This window comes from Dromaius novaehollandiae, chromosome 7 (assembly GCF_036370855.1).
Source record: "Dromaius novaehollandiae isolate bDroNov1 chromosome 7, bDroNov1.hap1, whole genome shotgun sequence".
NCBI classification, from domain to species: Eukaryota; Metazoa; Chordata; class Aves; order Casuariiformes; family Dromaiidae; genus Dromaius; species Dromaius novaehollandiae.
In genome coordinates, this window is record NC_088104.1 from 39643292 (window position 1) to 39658710 (window position 15419).

Below are 15419 nucleotides of genomic sequence, written 5' to 3' on the forward strand. Positions count from 1 at the left end.
GAGCTGTGCATGCTTCCTCTGCCTACCAGATCATTTAAGTCATCACCTCGGTTTTGTCTTTGGATAAACTGTAAATCATCTTCAAGGCAAGAAGACTCTTGTATGTCTTTTAGGTGTTTGTAGGTCACCCCCTTTCCTTATTAATGACTCAAATCCCTCTCCTGGTTCACCCTTGCACACATACGTTATCAATTTCATCTCTTCTTCCTGGCAGGCATCTAGCCCCAGAACTCCTGGGTGGGGGAGAAGGGGGTGTCTTCTAACTCCTCTGCTGCAGGGAGGGAGAGGAAATGTCCTTTCTTACCAAAGACTTACTAAAGCTTCATGCTTGCCTCTCTTTGTTTTTGCTTCCAGACCTCTTCCAAGGGTTGGACTCAAATGGGCATTGTCTGGGTGTAGGTCAGGTTCAATGGCTACTGCATGTGCCCTCAAGTTCCTTGCCCACGTGAAAATGGGCAGGCTGGAAAGTCTTTCAACTGCTCGGTCTGCGTGCATTAGTGTTTCTTGTTTGTTTGATGTGAGCCTAATGTTTGGCAGCCTGAGTTTAAATCTTCTGAATCCTACCCCAAGGTAGTAGTGGAGGCCATGGGCTAGTGAGGTATAAAGTAAATGACTAGGGCCTACAGACGAGTAAAAAAGCCTGATAGAGATTTGGGAGGATTTTTGGAGGCTTGTGTCCTAAAGCTTTTGTACAGAGGGCGTCCAGGTTCGTATTCTTGCTTCACTCTGCAGCCCATGCTGCAGGACAGTCAATGCAAGCACAAGCAGGTTTTAGTGCTGTTGGAAACAGTGGCTGCTAAACAGAAATAAACTCATACTCTAGCTTGGAGCTGGTTCACTGCTATAATAAACTTGCTTGAAGTGATGACTTTTTTACCCTAACACATTAACATTTATGTTTAACCACATAGTTATGAATGTGTCTAATGGATTAGAGAAGCTGATTTGGGGCTCTCTGGCTCCATGCTGAGACTTGCAGTTCAAAGAATTGTTTGTGTCTAGAGTGCAGTGATGAAATTTGAGTTTTGGCCAAAACTTAACCTTTGCTTTCCACAAACTGCTACAATCTGCTAACATTCTCTCTGTTTTACTTTTGTTCAGTGACCCGGATAAGCACTACCTAATGTATGAACATGAACGTGTACCTATTGCAGTCTGTGAGAAAGAACCAAGCTCCATCATAGCTTTTGCTCTCAGGTACTGATGTGATTTGCTGTTTCTCTGAGGTTTAAACTAATACATGTCATACTTCTGCAGCTTTTGTGTGCAAGTAATGCATAAGCTCTAGCAGGGAACAAACAGAATTTCCTTCCTCAGCTGCTTTGAGAGTTTCTCAGAGCTGAAGTTGTGTCCATACCCATCTTCCACATGTCAGTAGCATTTTTAAACATGCAACTGGATTTCAGACTGATCTTTCCCAACTCAATACACAAAAATGAGTTGGTTGAGTGTGGTGTTCCCTGGAAACTGACACTGTTAGAGAAAGAACTGCAAATGCAATTTGATTAGCTCTCCAGCCTGAAGGAAGTGCAACTGAGCTAGAGGACAAAGACTGGGTATTCATAACACAGTCTCTCCATTGCCTGTAGTCATGGTATCTCTTGTTACTGCTGAGCTTTCCAAGCTAGGTGCTTCAGTAAATCTTGGGGCTTGTATGTTGCTAGGCAACAGACTTCAAGTGGCTCATTCTTAAATTGTCTATGTAGGCATGGGCAGGGGGAGGAGGGCAGCAAAGTGAGGTATCTTCTGCAGCATGATCCAGAGCAGCTTCTGTTCCAAGGCAACTGAGACCTAATTGTGGTGGGAAGGTGTCCTGCTGTGGGTTTGTTTCTGATAGTTCAGTTCAGTCTCTGAACTGAATCTTTGGGCTGGTGTTGCAAGGACTCCCAGAGAACTGACTTCCTTTTTTTCCCCCTCCCCTCCTTCAGTTGCAAGGAATACAGAAATGCCCTGGATGAATTATCTAAAGCATCTCTGAAGAATAGTTCTGAAGAAGGACTCCAGCCAAACAGGTTACGTAAAAGTTCTACAGTATACTAGAGCAAAGACAGAGTCATGGTGAAGAAGCGAAAGTTAGTTTGGGGAACGGCTCTCAAAATATGCCTTTCTTGGGCTTTCTGCTTTATGGTGGAATCTGACATGTTCCATGTCACCAATGCTTTCTTACAGTATCTAAGTTTCCATTTCACACTGGGGCTGTGCTGGCTTCATCACTTGATCCCTGATTGTGTGCATGATAGAGATGACTGGGCCTGAACTTTTCTGTGGTGATGGAAGCAGCTGTTGCAGTGAAGCCCTCAGAGAATTAGGTTCAGGAGGGTGTATACTTTTCTCAGGGAGGTGGAGGCCAACTTTGGAGACTTGTACATCATTAGCACTTTAAATTGTATCCCCTTAGCATTAGGCAGGGAGGAGAACTAAATGTACAGTAGTGAAGTATTGAATTAACTCAGATGGTAGTATTTTTTTTTTTTACTTACTATGTTTTTATTCCCCCACTTTCAGCATGTCAGACAACAAACCAAAGAGCAGTAGTCCTGTCCGCCTGCCTGAGTCAAACATGGGTCCTTCAAATCGCACTGCAGAACCAGAACAGCGTAAGACCATTTTGCCAAAATAATATCCATAACATTAATTTCAGGTTGAGTGGACTCAGGTCTGATGAGCTGAGTTCTAGCTCTTGTGAGGGTTAACTTAGAACAAGGGAAATGCATCCTGAGTACCAAATCCCAATTGTTCCAGGTTGGCGTACCAAACTTTCTTATGCTGAAGTTGCAACGTGTCTTAGAGTTGCCTTGATACAGAGCATGTTATATACTTTAAAAGTCTGTGTCCAGTATGGCTTATTAGGTTTCTTATGAGATCAGAATCTTTAATCTGTTATTATGTAATGAAACTTGGATTGTTTTTGGATCTAGTCAGAACATGACATGGGTGGCCTCTTTGACTGTGGTATTGCCCTGTTTGAAAAGATGCTAACTAAAATATTTTGAAACAGAGAAGGGATGTTCTTATTAACTTGCACTTCATTTATTTAACTTATATTTGCTTTATATGCTTTTAAGATGCCATTCATTCATTGGTGTGTTTTTTTTGTGTTTTTTTTTTTTTTGTGGTGGTGTTCTCCCCATATTCTTAAGTTATGGCTCTTGTAGCAGCTTCTGTTTTGAATTGTCTTTGCTGCAGTTGAAATGTTGACACTTCACTCCTGCAATAGCAGTGTTTTAAGCAGTTAATTCCCCATCTCTGCGAAACACACTGTCAAATGACTCTAGCGTTCCAGAATGCTACTCAGAACACTAAATCAGCTAACCCAATGGACCTTGGTTGCCTGAAGAATAGCAAATGAGTTACAGTTGAATAGTATCATCCCTCCATTTAGAACAATGAACGGCCAATGTTTGTATGAGTTATGCTTTTATCTTTTAAACTGCCTCTGTAAATGTCAGTACTAACTTCTTTCATTCTTTACTGTAGCAAAGAAACCATCCAGTGTTCTGTCCTTCTTCCGTGGCACGGGAGGGAAGAGCCCAGACCTGTCTTCCCAGAAGAAAGAGACCTTGCGTGGTGCTGACAGTGCCTATTACCAGGTTGGACAGATGGGCAAAGAAGGAGCAGAAAACCAAGGGGCAGAACCTCCAGGTACCAATTTCTGATCGTCTTTTACCTTGGACTGTTACTTCTCCCAAACCTCATTCATACTTAAAGTCCAGAAGGGACTCCAGCTCTGACTTCTTTTTCAACAGTCCAAGATTACCCAACATCCTTTGAAAATGAATGTTTTGAGCACCAAATATAGGTTTCTCCTGAAGACATTGCTTTGCCTTATGAGAAAAGAAATGGAGACTTTCAAGTCCCTGCAACTGTAGGGACGGTCTAGCCATTGAGTAGGCTGGGCTCAAATTCCTTAGAATCGAGCTGAATTTTATCTAGCAGTCCAGACTCTCTTCCTCACTTCCTGTTTAATTTTTCTTTGTTTCAGCTCATGGAAAAGAGAATGAAGAAGAAAAAGCTTGCACTTACATATTGCATGAATGACTGTCATCTTCTGGCATATATAATCATAACCATATCTATAATTTTACAGTTAGCTATGTATTCTTGAAAAAAGAAAATAATTTTCTTGTAATGTGAGTTTATAAGTGGTATCTTGCATAGCTTTTTCTGGGTAATGATAATGAGCAAGCCTTACAGACAGTGATCCCTTTGCGCTTTCAGATGAGGCAGATGGAGGAGATGGACAGAAGAAACAGCTGGTGAATCCCCATGTGGAACTCCGTGAGTTGTTGTAATTAATAACTTGAAGTCTTAATTGACATACTCCTGTCTTCCCGTGATGTACAAGAAACCTTCAAGTTGATGAAATGAAATTATTTTTCTTTGCATTACACAGGAAGGAGGAAAAAGATCAGAACAGACCAATGGCATTTTTACTGATTGTAATCAATCTCTGATGTGGAAATACCCCACAAAACTTTTAATTTTCAGTTGATCTTTTGTTTGGACAGTTTCCACTAGTATATGCTGTGAGCTAATCTGAAGGGCTTGTTTTATGCTACCTGCAAGTTTTCCATTGAAGTCCTATCACTTCAAACTTCTGAAGTACAATAGGTGGTGGCGGGGGATGTTTAGGAAAATAGATTTTGCCAGATGACAGTAAAATCTTCATAACTGTTACTCAAGAAGACCTTTTCTTGCAGAGTTTTCAGATGCAAATGCTAAGTTCTACTGCCGGATTTATTATGCTGGCGAGTTTCACAAGATGCGTGAAGTGATACTGGGGAGCAGTGAAGAGGACTTCATCCGCTCGCTCTCTCACTCTATGCCCTGGCAGGCACGAGGTGGCAAATCTGGAGCTGCATTCTATGTGACTGAGGGTAAAAGCAGCTTCTTCCCCCCAACCTTTTTATTTAAATCCTGATTATCCCTCGCAGAGGGCTATTGACTGTGTCAAGTGGCCAATCAGAACGGAAAGCAAGTGAGTTGTTCTGAGGTTTTCAAAGTCAGATTGTCTATCTCTTTGTACATGCAGAAAAATGAAGTGGTGATAGGGGAGTTCTGTTTCCAGGGGTAGAAGCTAAGGAGACGAGTGGAACAGAAAACTTGTAGTTTCCTAGGCAAACTTCAGACAACACACCAGTATAATTCAGGGAAGGTATGGTTATCAAACACACTGCTTTTTATTCCATATGCCATAGCTGATTTGTAGGGTTTTTTTTTTTTAGTGTAGTTTTTCTCGTTTGTTTGTTTTTAGTGGCTGATTGTAGGCCCTACTTAAAGCAGGTCTTGAATAATCTTCTGGAAGAGTCTGTAGGTTGTTTCTATTGTCTGTATAAGGAGCTCATGTAGCTGAGGTAAATCTAGCTTAGGCAGTCTCTTCTCCCCAGTTTGCTAATAGGCTGAAATCCAGAAAGAAAGCTTTCAGCATCTGGAGTAAGAAAGTTCATAAAAATGACTTTCTGTAGCTAAGGGTTTAAGAGAATTATAGTCCTTAAATTTTCAGACAAACTGCTTCAACCACATAACAGTCCTAAAAAACTTTAAAAGAATACATCACTTGCAATATGTAACCCTGTTGCCTCTGGTTGATGTTAAAACAGATGACAGATTCATTTTGAAGCAGATGCCTCGTCTGGAGGTCCAGTCATTCCTCGACTTTGCTCCACACTACTTCACTTACATCATCAATGCAGTTCAGCAGAAGGTAATAAAAAGCCTTTATTTTAGTTACTGTTCTGCAATGGAAACTAGTTTCCATTAATTCCTTTCACTTAAGCAAAAGAAAATATGTTGGTAGTTTAAAGATGAAAAGCAGGAATTTTGCTAGAGCTTCTAAGCTGTGATACACAGGCAGACAAAACAGTGGCACTTTGGATAGCTGATTGGTCATTGCCTGTACACAGAAATCATACCCAGTGTATTTTCTTCACCAGAAGCCTACAGCACTGGCCAAAATCCTTGGGGTCTATCGAATTGGCTACAAGAACTCTCAAAACAATACTGAGAAGAAGCTGGATCTGCTTGTCATGGAAAACCTTTTCTATGGACGGAAAATGGCTCAGGTAAGAACCAAGTGTGCTGGTCAGGTGTGACCAAGTGTTCTGTTCCCCTGCAGTGCAGTCCCTTTCCTGGCTGAGAGCAGGAAGCTCTGGCTTACTGGTAGCCATTTCAGTTGTTTTTATCTTCACATATGCTGTCTATATCTAGCATTTTTCAGCGATGACAGTTTGTGCCTGTTTCTTGGTATGTGATCCTCAGTAACTTGATGACTATATTGGCTTGTTCAGAAAGCTGTAGAATAGGCTTCAGTCATTAGAAGTCTTATATTTGTTCTTGCATCTCTGGTGCTTGAGACGCTGTGTTGCCAGTCTAATTAGGAAAAGGTGAATCCTTTTTGCAAAGCTTTTAGAAAAACTAACTAGGATACAGACTAATTAGGAGAGGCCTCACCTACAGAGGTGGTGAGCAAGCGCAGGGGTTGGGGAAGGGCAGACTAACGATGTTTTGAACCTACTGTCCTCTCCCTGTACCACTTAATGCATGGAACAAGGCTTTGAATTTGATCTTGTTCTTGATAGAGGAAAAGTGATCTTTGTGAGGCAGTAGAATGGAGACATTGAAATGACTGGGGAAAACTACTTTCAAATACAGAGTTGATGCTGAAAGGAATTTAAAACCAATGACACATCTGAAACTGCATAGACTCACTTCTTTCCACTATCCCTCTCAATGTCTGACCTCAAAAGGTAAATGTTTCTGGGAAGTGAATTGAGGGATTCTAACTAGATGTAGAAAACCTTTTTAATCACAAGGGTGGTCAGACACTGGAAATGGAGACCGGGAGAGGTTTTGGACTCTCCAGTCAAGCTTTGAATAATTCCAGGAATGGACAAGGCCTTAGCAACCTACTTTTACTGGACTTGCTTCAAGCAGGGCATTGGGCTGCAGACCTCCAAAGGTCCTCTTAGCCTGTCTGATTCTGTTGTCTGTCTCCTGCCTTGCCAACCCATGTTACTGTGCATTGTTTGAGGCCCATCTCTCTTTTCAGTGGCTTTGCTTTTATCAGCCTTTGAGTCCCTAGAACCTGTCTGGAGAACTGAGTTTGCCCATATTGTTTAAAAATAGGGACTCACTTTTTTCTTTGATTATGCTGAATATTAAAAATAACTTGCCTAAAGCTTGTGAATTGAGGTTGCAGAGCTTTCATGTAGGTTTAAGCACTATTTACTGCTCAGGGAACTTAATTCTATGTAGTATGAAAATATTTTTGTTAGCCGCTGTCTTGCTGCCAAGAAGGAAAGAGTTGCCATGCTGTGCTGCCTTCTCAAACACTGCAGCTCGGCACGTTGAAGCCTCGAACCTCACAGAATGATGGAACAAAGTACCGCTGTTCTCCACTTGCAGGTTTTTGACCTGAAGGGCTCCCTCCGGAATAGAAATGTTAAAACAGACACAGGGAAGGAAAGCTGTGATGTTGTCCTGCTGGATGAGAACCTTCTGAAGATGGTCCGGGACAACCCTCTATACATCCGTTCCCATTGCAAGGCTGTGCTGAGAGCTTCTATACACAGTGATTCCCAGTTCCTCTCCAGCCACCTCATCATAGACTATTCCCTGCTGGTGGGTCGCGATGATACCAACAATGAGCTGGTGGTTGGGATCATTGGTAGGTTGCCTTTTGCTTTTTCTTACTTTCAGCTAGTGAGGCTGCTTTCTTTTGCAGGTATTCGTACTACTTTTAAAACCATACCACCACCACAGAGATGTAGGTCAGGTGGGCTTGTCTTCTCCCTGCTGGAATGCTGCTGCCACCTCCCATCTGTGTTCAGAGTAGAGGCAAGAAATCTTCTCCCAAGCTCTTCTATGGGCTTGTGTTAGCATTTGCATGAATAAGAATATATGTAGGAGATCCCTCAGGCAGAGAAAAAAAAATTGAGTTGATGTTTAACCTCCACTTTGACTCCAGTTGAAGCAGGGAGGCATTACTTTTATGCCCCTATGTGTGTAGTCTTTAAGGTTAAGTAGCTATATAAATATCATTGAACTTAAATTGTAACTTGTGTGGAGGTGTCTGAGGAGGAAAAATATTGAGGAGAGAAGTTGGGATGGAAGAGGCATGTTCAGCATCACAGGATCACTTGTGATCATGTAGTCTGACCTGAATAGCGTGGGTGGCAACCTGGTAATTCCCTTGCCAGATCCCCTGATGTGTGCCTTGAAGATAGAGCCTCATGTTTAGGTAGACAAACTAGTCTTGTGCACAAGACTCAGGATGGAGCCATTTTGCAGGATGTGGAAATGACTCTTTGAAATGAGTTGCTCCTGAAACCTGGTCTAGAAATGTTTTCAGTTGAGAACTCAAGCCATGAAATCTGAATTAATCTATCTTACTGTTAAAGCTTTAAAGTCATTCTAATAACACTCCTAGTTGAGAACTGGAGTCCCAGCTACAAAGAACTGTAAGTTATTATTACTTCCTTGTCTTCTAGACATTCTGAATATTTGAGTAAATGGGATGAGACTCTGCTTCCCGTGTGCATGTGGATTTTGCTGTCTAATGGGAAGTTTGACCCTATTTAAAAAATATGGTTTATATGACGTTTAAATGTAACTGTTCCCTCACTGTGGTGAGAACAGCTGTTCATGATCTGAAGGAACTTGTTTAACATCTTCAGAAATGGAGGGCATGCCTGTTGCATCAGACTGTCACAACATTCTCTAAATGCTGCCCTGAGAACTTGCAAGATACTGTCGTGGATTAACCAGAATACAATTTAGGTTCACGTCAGAGCAAAAGCAGTTTATTACTGTAGCTATAGGGGGGAACCCAGAGAAGCAGAATGACAGCCTCTGCTGATGTGAATTCTGCCCTAAAGAGGCTGTTACAGAGTTAATATACCTTTGGATTATACGATTTGTCCTTCACAGGACTACAGCTGTGTGGATAAACAGAAAAAGGGAGTGAATCACTTCAGAAGAGGAGGCTCCGACAAAATGGATAGTACAATTTTTTTTTTTTTTTTTTTTTTTTTTTTTGACAATATGTTCCTTCAATAGCTGGGAACACAGACTTCAGCAAGGTCTTTGCAGATGTTTTTTTGCTATATAGGCCTGCAAAGGCCTGTGAAGGGTTAACTATTTTACATCCACAGGCATTAACTGTTTTACTTCCACAATACTCAAGCTGGCTTATGGAAGGGAAGAGGACGCAAAACCATTAGCATGGACTGAGTTTGAACTTGGGGTCAGAATCTCTAACTATTTCAAATCCTAGTCATGCTGAGGATACAAGTAAGTTAGGGCTGTGAGGGCCTGTGAAGACCCTGTTTTTATTCCAAGGCCCTGTTCTGTTGGGCTCTGGGACTTGGGGCATGCAGGGACAGTAGTGCACAAACATGCTGTCAACCCTAAAGCACTCTGAGGGGGCGTTTTCTAAGAATATTCAAACGAACTGATAAGAAATTGAAGGTTGGCAAGTCTAAATGAGTTTTGCTTGAAACACATGGATACTTAAGGTGGGCTTTTGTAAATATAGAATTAGTGAATTCAAAGTTGTGTAATCACAGCAGTCACCAAATGTTACGAGAAAGGTTTACAGGCTTCTTTATGTGATTTGATTTCTTCTTTTTAGCTCCTAGCTAAGAGTAGTAAGAGTTACAAGAGTAATGAGATCCAGTAATGAAAAACTTGATTTACCACAGCTTTACGTCTGCAGACCAAAATGTTCATATGCTTGTTGTAATGGCTGAGCTCATTTTTTTCTGGAGGGGACTTGGAAGCAATTCTGAACTCTACTTCTTGGAGTGCCCCCCTCTCTTCCACTCAGGGTCACTTGGTGTTTCTAATCCTCCATTTCATGAAGACAAGTGGAAAATGTTCACTATCTGTTTCCAAACTTCATTGCAGACACCTAGAAGAGGAGTACTACTGGCCTAAATGGATAGGTGCCCAAGTCTTGGTGTTGCTAGCTGTGGTGGTCAGGTAGCAGAAACTGTTAGAACAAAGTGAGGGCTTCTTGATGTGTTTCTGGGCTGGGGATCAGCTAAGTGACTCCCGTAATCAAGCCCTTAAAACTCTAATATGGTTAAAGAAAAATCTAGGGAATACCTGAGAAATCTATTTTTGTAGAAGCAGGAAGAGTTGGTTATGATCTTGATGGGCTTTTGAACTACCGTTTTCACCCTATCCAAACAGTTCTCCAGAAGGTGAGGCAGCTGGCAGAGATAAGTGCTGAAGTCCTGGCTATAGAAGCCTACTGCTTCGACATCTCTACTGAAGGGGAGATGGATTAATTTTAGAACAATGCTATTTGGGTTATAATACATACAACATGTTTGTGTGTGGATTTTTTTTCTTGTGACAGACTATATTCGCACCTTTACATGGGACAAAAAGCTTGAAATGGTGGTGAAGTCAACTGGCATCTTAGGAGGACAAGGTAAGTTCAGAACAAAAGCAAGACTTTTGGTCATGTTTACTCTTCCCTTGGAAGCTTCCAGTAGCTGTACCAGCAAATCCACAACTTCCCCACCATGCAGAGTTTCACCACTAGTTAAACTTGGGCAGAGTAGAAGAAATAACAAGTTTCAGAGAAATTCCTGCATTGGTCTGCCTCCATGAGTGACCTTTTAAATATTATTAATCCTGGGAATGGGGCATGATCAACCACTTACTAGACTGCTCTTTTCTGTTTCTTAGTTATCCAATATTCAGAAAATCTTAGCCAGCCATACAAAGGCACTAGCAAGAGCAGATTCAAGCCCTTGCTGTCTGGTTTCAAAAGATGCCTTTTCAGTCCAGAAAACTGGTTGTACTCCTGAGCTGTTAGCATAGAGAAATTCTTATCCAGTAGTTGACTAATACTGTCCTGATTCTGGGGAGCTGAGGAGCTCCTTTCGTGGGAGTGAGGGGGGTTTCTGTTGTGCAGTGTTGGCTGCATGTTAGCAGGAGGGGAAGGGAAACACTTGATCCCACTGATGAGATATTTGGAAAAGTTGAGAAGAGCATGTCTATAGAGTGGAACTGTTACTGGGAGGGATTTGCATTTCTATTGGAAAAAGTCAAAGACATGTAAACAGGAGGGGGGTGAGATGAAGAAAACTGATCAGGGCTGCTGTAAGAAACCTAGGTGGTTCCTGCAATCTCAGATAACTCAATTCTGTGTTAAGGATTCAGGCCTTGACTTCACTTGTCTTGTAGGTGTGGTTGGTTTGTTTGTTTTGTTTTAAAGGCTGATAATACCTCTTGGTTCCAAGACCCTTCCTTGTACAGTATGTCTCCATTCTGCTGTCTGGTGTTATAATTTCATATGAAACCTGTCTGTACTGCCATATTGATACAATGGACTCTTCAGCCCACTTCTAATTGCTTTTGACTCTTACATATTAGGTAAGATGCCAACTGTGGTCTCTCCAGAACTGTACCGGACCAGGTTCTGTGAAGCTATGGACAAGTATTTCCTGATGGTACCAGATCACTGGACAGGGCTGGGCCTGAATTGCTAAGCTAAAGCCCATATTGGGAAAGCACAAGAAGAGAATGGTATCATAGGGTGCTCCCTTCCTGCCGTCAGCCCAACAGTAAGCAAAAGGATTGCAATTCCATGTCTGCACTGACCATGTGTGTCTGAAGTGTAAGATCTGTTTGTTGCACTTTAATCTTCTCTTGGAGACTGACAAGCGAGCCAGCCTCTTCGAGGATCTAAGCTATAAGGTACCACTGAAGAGCATTGATGAGAGACCTTCCCTCTGTCGGCAGGGAAGGTGATGCTCTCTCTGTACAAGGGCACTGAAACAGATGCTATTCTGTTCATGATGGTGTAATTTTGCATAGAAGTACATGATCTCTGTAAGTCTTAAACTCCCTATGTGGTATTGAATGAGTAACTTATGCTTCTGTAGTGGATGTGTGGTACTGCAAATGTGAAATAAATCCCTTCTGTGTGGGTGGGTGGGTGAGTGAGAGAAGAATGAAGTTAACTCCAAAGTTCTACTATCATTGCAGTGGTCTTCAGTTGACCTGTTTACGATCCATGAATAACTTGTCCTGCTTATGCTCTGTGGTTTCAACTTTTCCTAGCTTCTAGAAGCAGTACTTGAGAGTGGGGGTGTGTGCATGGGTGGATTCCTTTTTGTTATTTTTTTTTAAGGCAGCGCCATAACTATAATGCCATAACCCTCTAAATGACTACATCTTTTAAGTGCATCTTACTGCAGTGCAACTCTGTCCTCATCAGTCATAATTCCACTTAGTTGAGTCCCATAAAAATAGGTTGACAGTCATCTGTACACTGCAAAACCCAAAATGTATCCCTTGTATCCTAAAAAATAGTTTGATCTAAATGTTGTCCAAACCCCTGGAAGCGGGTAATTAAAAATCTACCCATCTGTTTAAGCAGGACTTGGGTATGTATAGTTATGAAGCTGGTTAACCCTTTCCTTAGCAGAAGGCACTAAATTGCAAGATGTAATGAAGGATACTGACTCAGAGTGATGACTTTCTCCTTACTGTTACTAATATCCCTGGCAGATCATTTCAAATCCATTTCAGTTCCCCAGGACTTTCAAACAATGCCTTTACCTCATACTCAGATTCTGCCAGGAGAGAGAGAAATTTTTTTTCTTACATTCATGACATGCTGATGAGAACGAGTATCCAGATCTCATTACACTGTCTGCAGTCCTGACAGAAAACTATCTTCAGCAGTATTAGATTTTTGCACCACTGAGATGAATGTCCTTTTCATTTTCTGTAAAAAGGAAAACCTGAGCTAACAGGTATCTTGTGTGATGGATAAGATGTGCAGAGATCTGTGAATCTCTACAATATGACAATAAGCACTTCTTTCCATTTTTATTAATTTTTACCTGTTTTTGTAGGTGACGAGTTTACTTTTTAGCTTCAGTATAATACAGGCCAGTAAATAAGAGCTTTTGTACATGAGTTTGAGAGGTGAGAACACTGTCCTTGGATTTCTAATCTTTGATGTAGGCAGGATTTCAAATGAGCATAGAGTCTGGGACAGCAGAGCCCTTTATGACCACTTGCTCATTCTGACCAGTTGTCTGGTAATGCCAGCTTCATTGTAACTAGGGACTGAAATGTGCATTTTGTTCACCCTTCCTCCTGTGTTCAGTATCGTGTTCTGCAGCAGATGGTGGTGGCCCTATTCAGGTGTGCCAGCTGGGCGGCACTGAGAAAGGAAAACACCAGAAGTGAGAACTGAACTGTTGGGCTTTGAAAACAACCTGAGCTGCCAGGAGGCAACACTCATTTGTGTTCTGTAGTGAAAGAAGTTGTTAGGTTTTTTTGTTGTTTGTTTTTTGTTTTGTCATTCTCCCCACCCCCCATTGCAAAGCCCCACTAGAGGATGAGAAAAGATGCTGACCTCGAAGCATCAGAAATGAAAGTGTTCACACTTCCTCTGCCTAGTGTGATCTGTTTCTGGGGGTGCCGTGTGGAAGGCTGCAGTGATGCCCTGTGTTGTGGAGAGAGGACACAGTACTGCTTGGTTCCTCTGGCCCAGAGCCCCTCCAATCAAGCCAGCTCATCAAGTGCAACTAGCTGCCTCTGGAGCACATTTTGCCTCCTGTGTTGAACTGTATTCCCAGGATGGCTAGCTGTGCGCAGGGTTTTTCTTGGCCTTGTGTAATGAGGAACCAGCCTGTCCATCAGCTCCACGCTACTCTCATTTCTGTGGCTTCTACCTTCTGTTTTGGTCCATCGATGTGGAAGAAAGCCTGCCACGCAGCCTGAATCTGTTCCAGTCTCAGTTCAAGCTTACATGTGTTCCTTCTCCTTCCCCTCCTAAAGTTTACAATGTAAAACCTTGACTTGCCTGAACAGCTAAGGTGACCCAAGAGCAGCTGGTTATGGTTTTTTCCCCCTTGATCAGTATGTGGAATGAGTGATGGAGCATGAATATGGGCAGCATCAAGGCATCTGCACCAGGCTGCTGTGGAGTGGGATGTGCTAGCCTTAGCCTGTCACCAGTAGCCCTCGCTTCAGTGGCGTGTGGCTGCACTTACACTGCTTGTCTTCCAGAGTCCCAGACAGCTGGCTCTGGAGCAACAAGATCATCCGATTGTAGCTCATGTTCTCCTGTGCTGGGCATGACAGTATGAGGCTCTAGGCACTGTGTGAAATGAAGGAACTGTCCACCCTGGGCAGCTGGTTTGTATCAAGTGAACAGAGAGCCCAGAGATGTGAATTGCGACCTTTGGCTGAAGTCGTAGCAGTTAGAGGGATTTTCAGGCTTGATCCTGGGTTGGAATCAGCAGCTAGCTTTGGGTCAGGATGTGGCTGATGGGCCCAGTCCTGACCAGACTGGAGTGCATAGTAAACCGTGCTAGTGATGGGTAACACAGCAGCTGCAGTGTCAACAGCAGCTGGGACATCTTTGGGTGCCTTGTAACAAAGCTGTGAGCATTTCTAGTTCAAATCCCAGCAGTTGAACAGACCTTCCCAAATGCTCCCTTCTTATTCTAAGAACCATCCTGGCACATTTCACTTGCTGCAAAGCTGACTTTCTCCAGAGGAAAGCAATACTTCCTACAGAAGAGGTGTTTGAGAGAAGCCCTCCTTGTGGGGCTGTGTTAGGCCTGCATCCATGCAGCATGCCCAGGGGTGTCTGAAGGGAGCAGCCTGGGTATTACCTGAGCCCTTGGATTTTTTTTTTTTTTTTTTTTTTTTAATTTTAGTGCATGTGTAAGCAAATCCTGGTTGCAATCAAAGACTGCATTTTTTTTTTTTTCAGAGCTACATTGGCTCGCTCTTTTGTATCAAGTTGAGGCCTTGTGACAAATGTCTAAATCCTGTCCCAGTCAGAAGCGATGACTTTGAGTCGTGGCGTAGACAGCAGAACACCTTGCAGTGGCTCAGGGCTGTGTTCTGGCCCCCCAAAAGCACACATGAGGGACTCTCGCTGGTTAAGTAGCATCGTGGGGCTCCGGTGGAGTTACCTGTGGAATGGGCTGTCCTCTCTGAGAACGAGCAAAACCAAATCAATCGCTCACGAGCAGGAGGTCAAGCTAACTGTTATTCAAAGCACTTAATGTACCATAATGTATGTATTTCTAATCTGCCTTCATTCAGCTGTATTTTATAAAAATTGATGTACTGAACTATTTGAGAGTAACTGCCTTGACTACTTGGAGAATCAAAATGTAATGTATATAGATGGAAATACAAATAAAGAAACTAAAATATACTTGGGTCCATTCCATGTGGTGGAGCAGTTATGTCTCTTGTAGCTTCCGATTCAGGAAAATGGGATGCTAAGCCCTCTGCTTGCTCTGCAGCAATTGCTCTGCTGAAGGTCGGCAGCTCTGCGTGCGGTGCGAGCAGTCCTGTCGTATCTCTATACTGCACAGCTTGGCTCTTCTAACGGAGCAGGACCTCTGGGCAGCTCTCCAGGTCAG

General features: G+C 42.6%; 1 protein-coding gene across 6 annotated transcripts in view; it reads left to right on the forward strand.

Moving 5' to 3' along the window:
• Positions 1-15208, forward strand: part of PIKFYVE (phosphoinositide kinase, FYVE-type zinc finger containing) — an 86229-nt gene extending 71021 nt beyond the window's left edge. For all 6 annotated transcript variants that reach the window (XM_064515284.1, XM_064515283.1, XM_064515286.1 and 3 more), the window contains 11 exons: positions 1102-1197; positions 1929-2012; positions 2506-2597; positions 3478-3642; positions 4219-4278; positions 4701-4877; positions 5601-5704; positions 5934-6062; positions 7405-7666; positions 10364-10438; positions 11389-15208. In XM_064515284.1, the coding sequence (XP_064371354.1) occupies positions 1102-1197; positions 1929-2012; positions 2506-2597; positions 3478-3642; positions 4219-4278; positions 4701-4877; positions 5601-5704; positions 5934-6062; positions 7405-7666; positions 10364-10438; positions 11389-11504 (1360 nt within the window). In that variant the 3' untranslated portion in view covers positions 11505-15208. The remainder of the gene's footprint in view (positions 1-1101; positions 1198-1928; positions 2013-2505; positions 2598-3477; positions 3643-4218; positions 4279-4700; positions 4878-5600; positions 5705-5933; positions 6063-7404; positions 7667-10363; positions 10439-11388) is intronic.
• Positions 15209-15419: the final 211 nt, after the last annotated feature.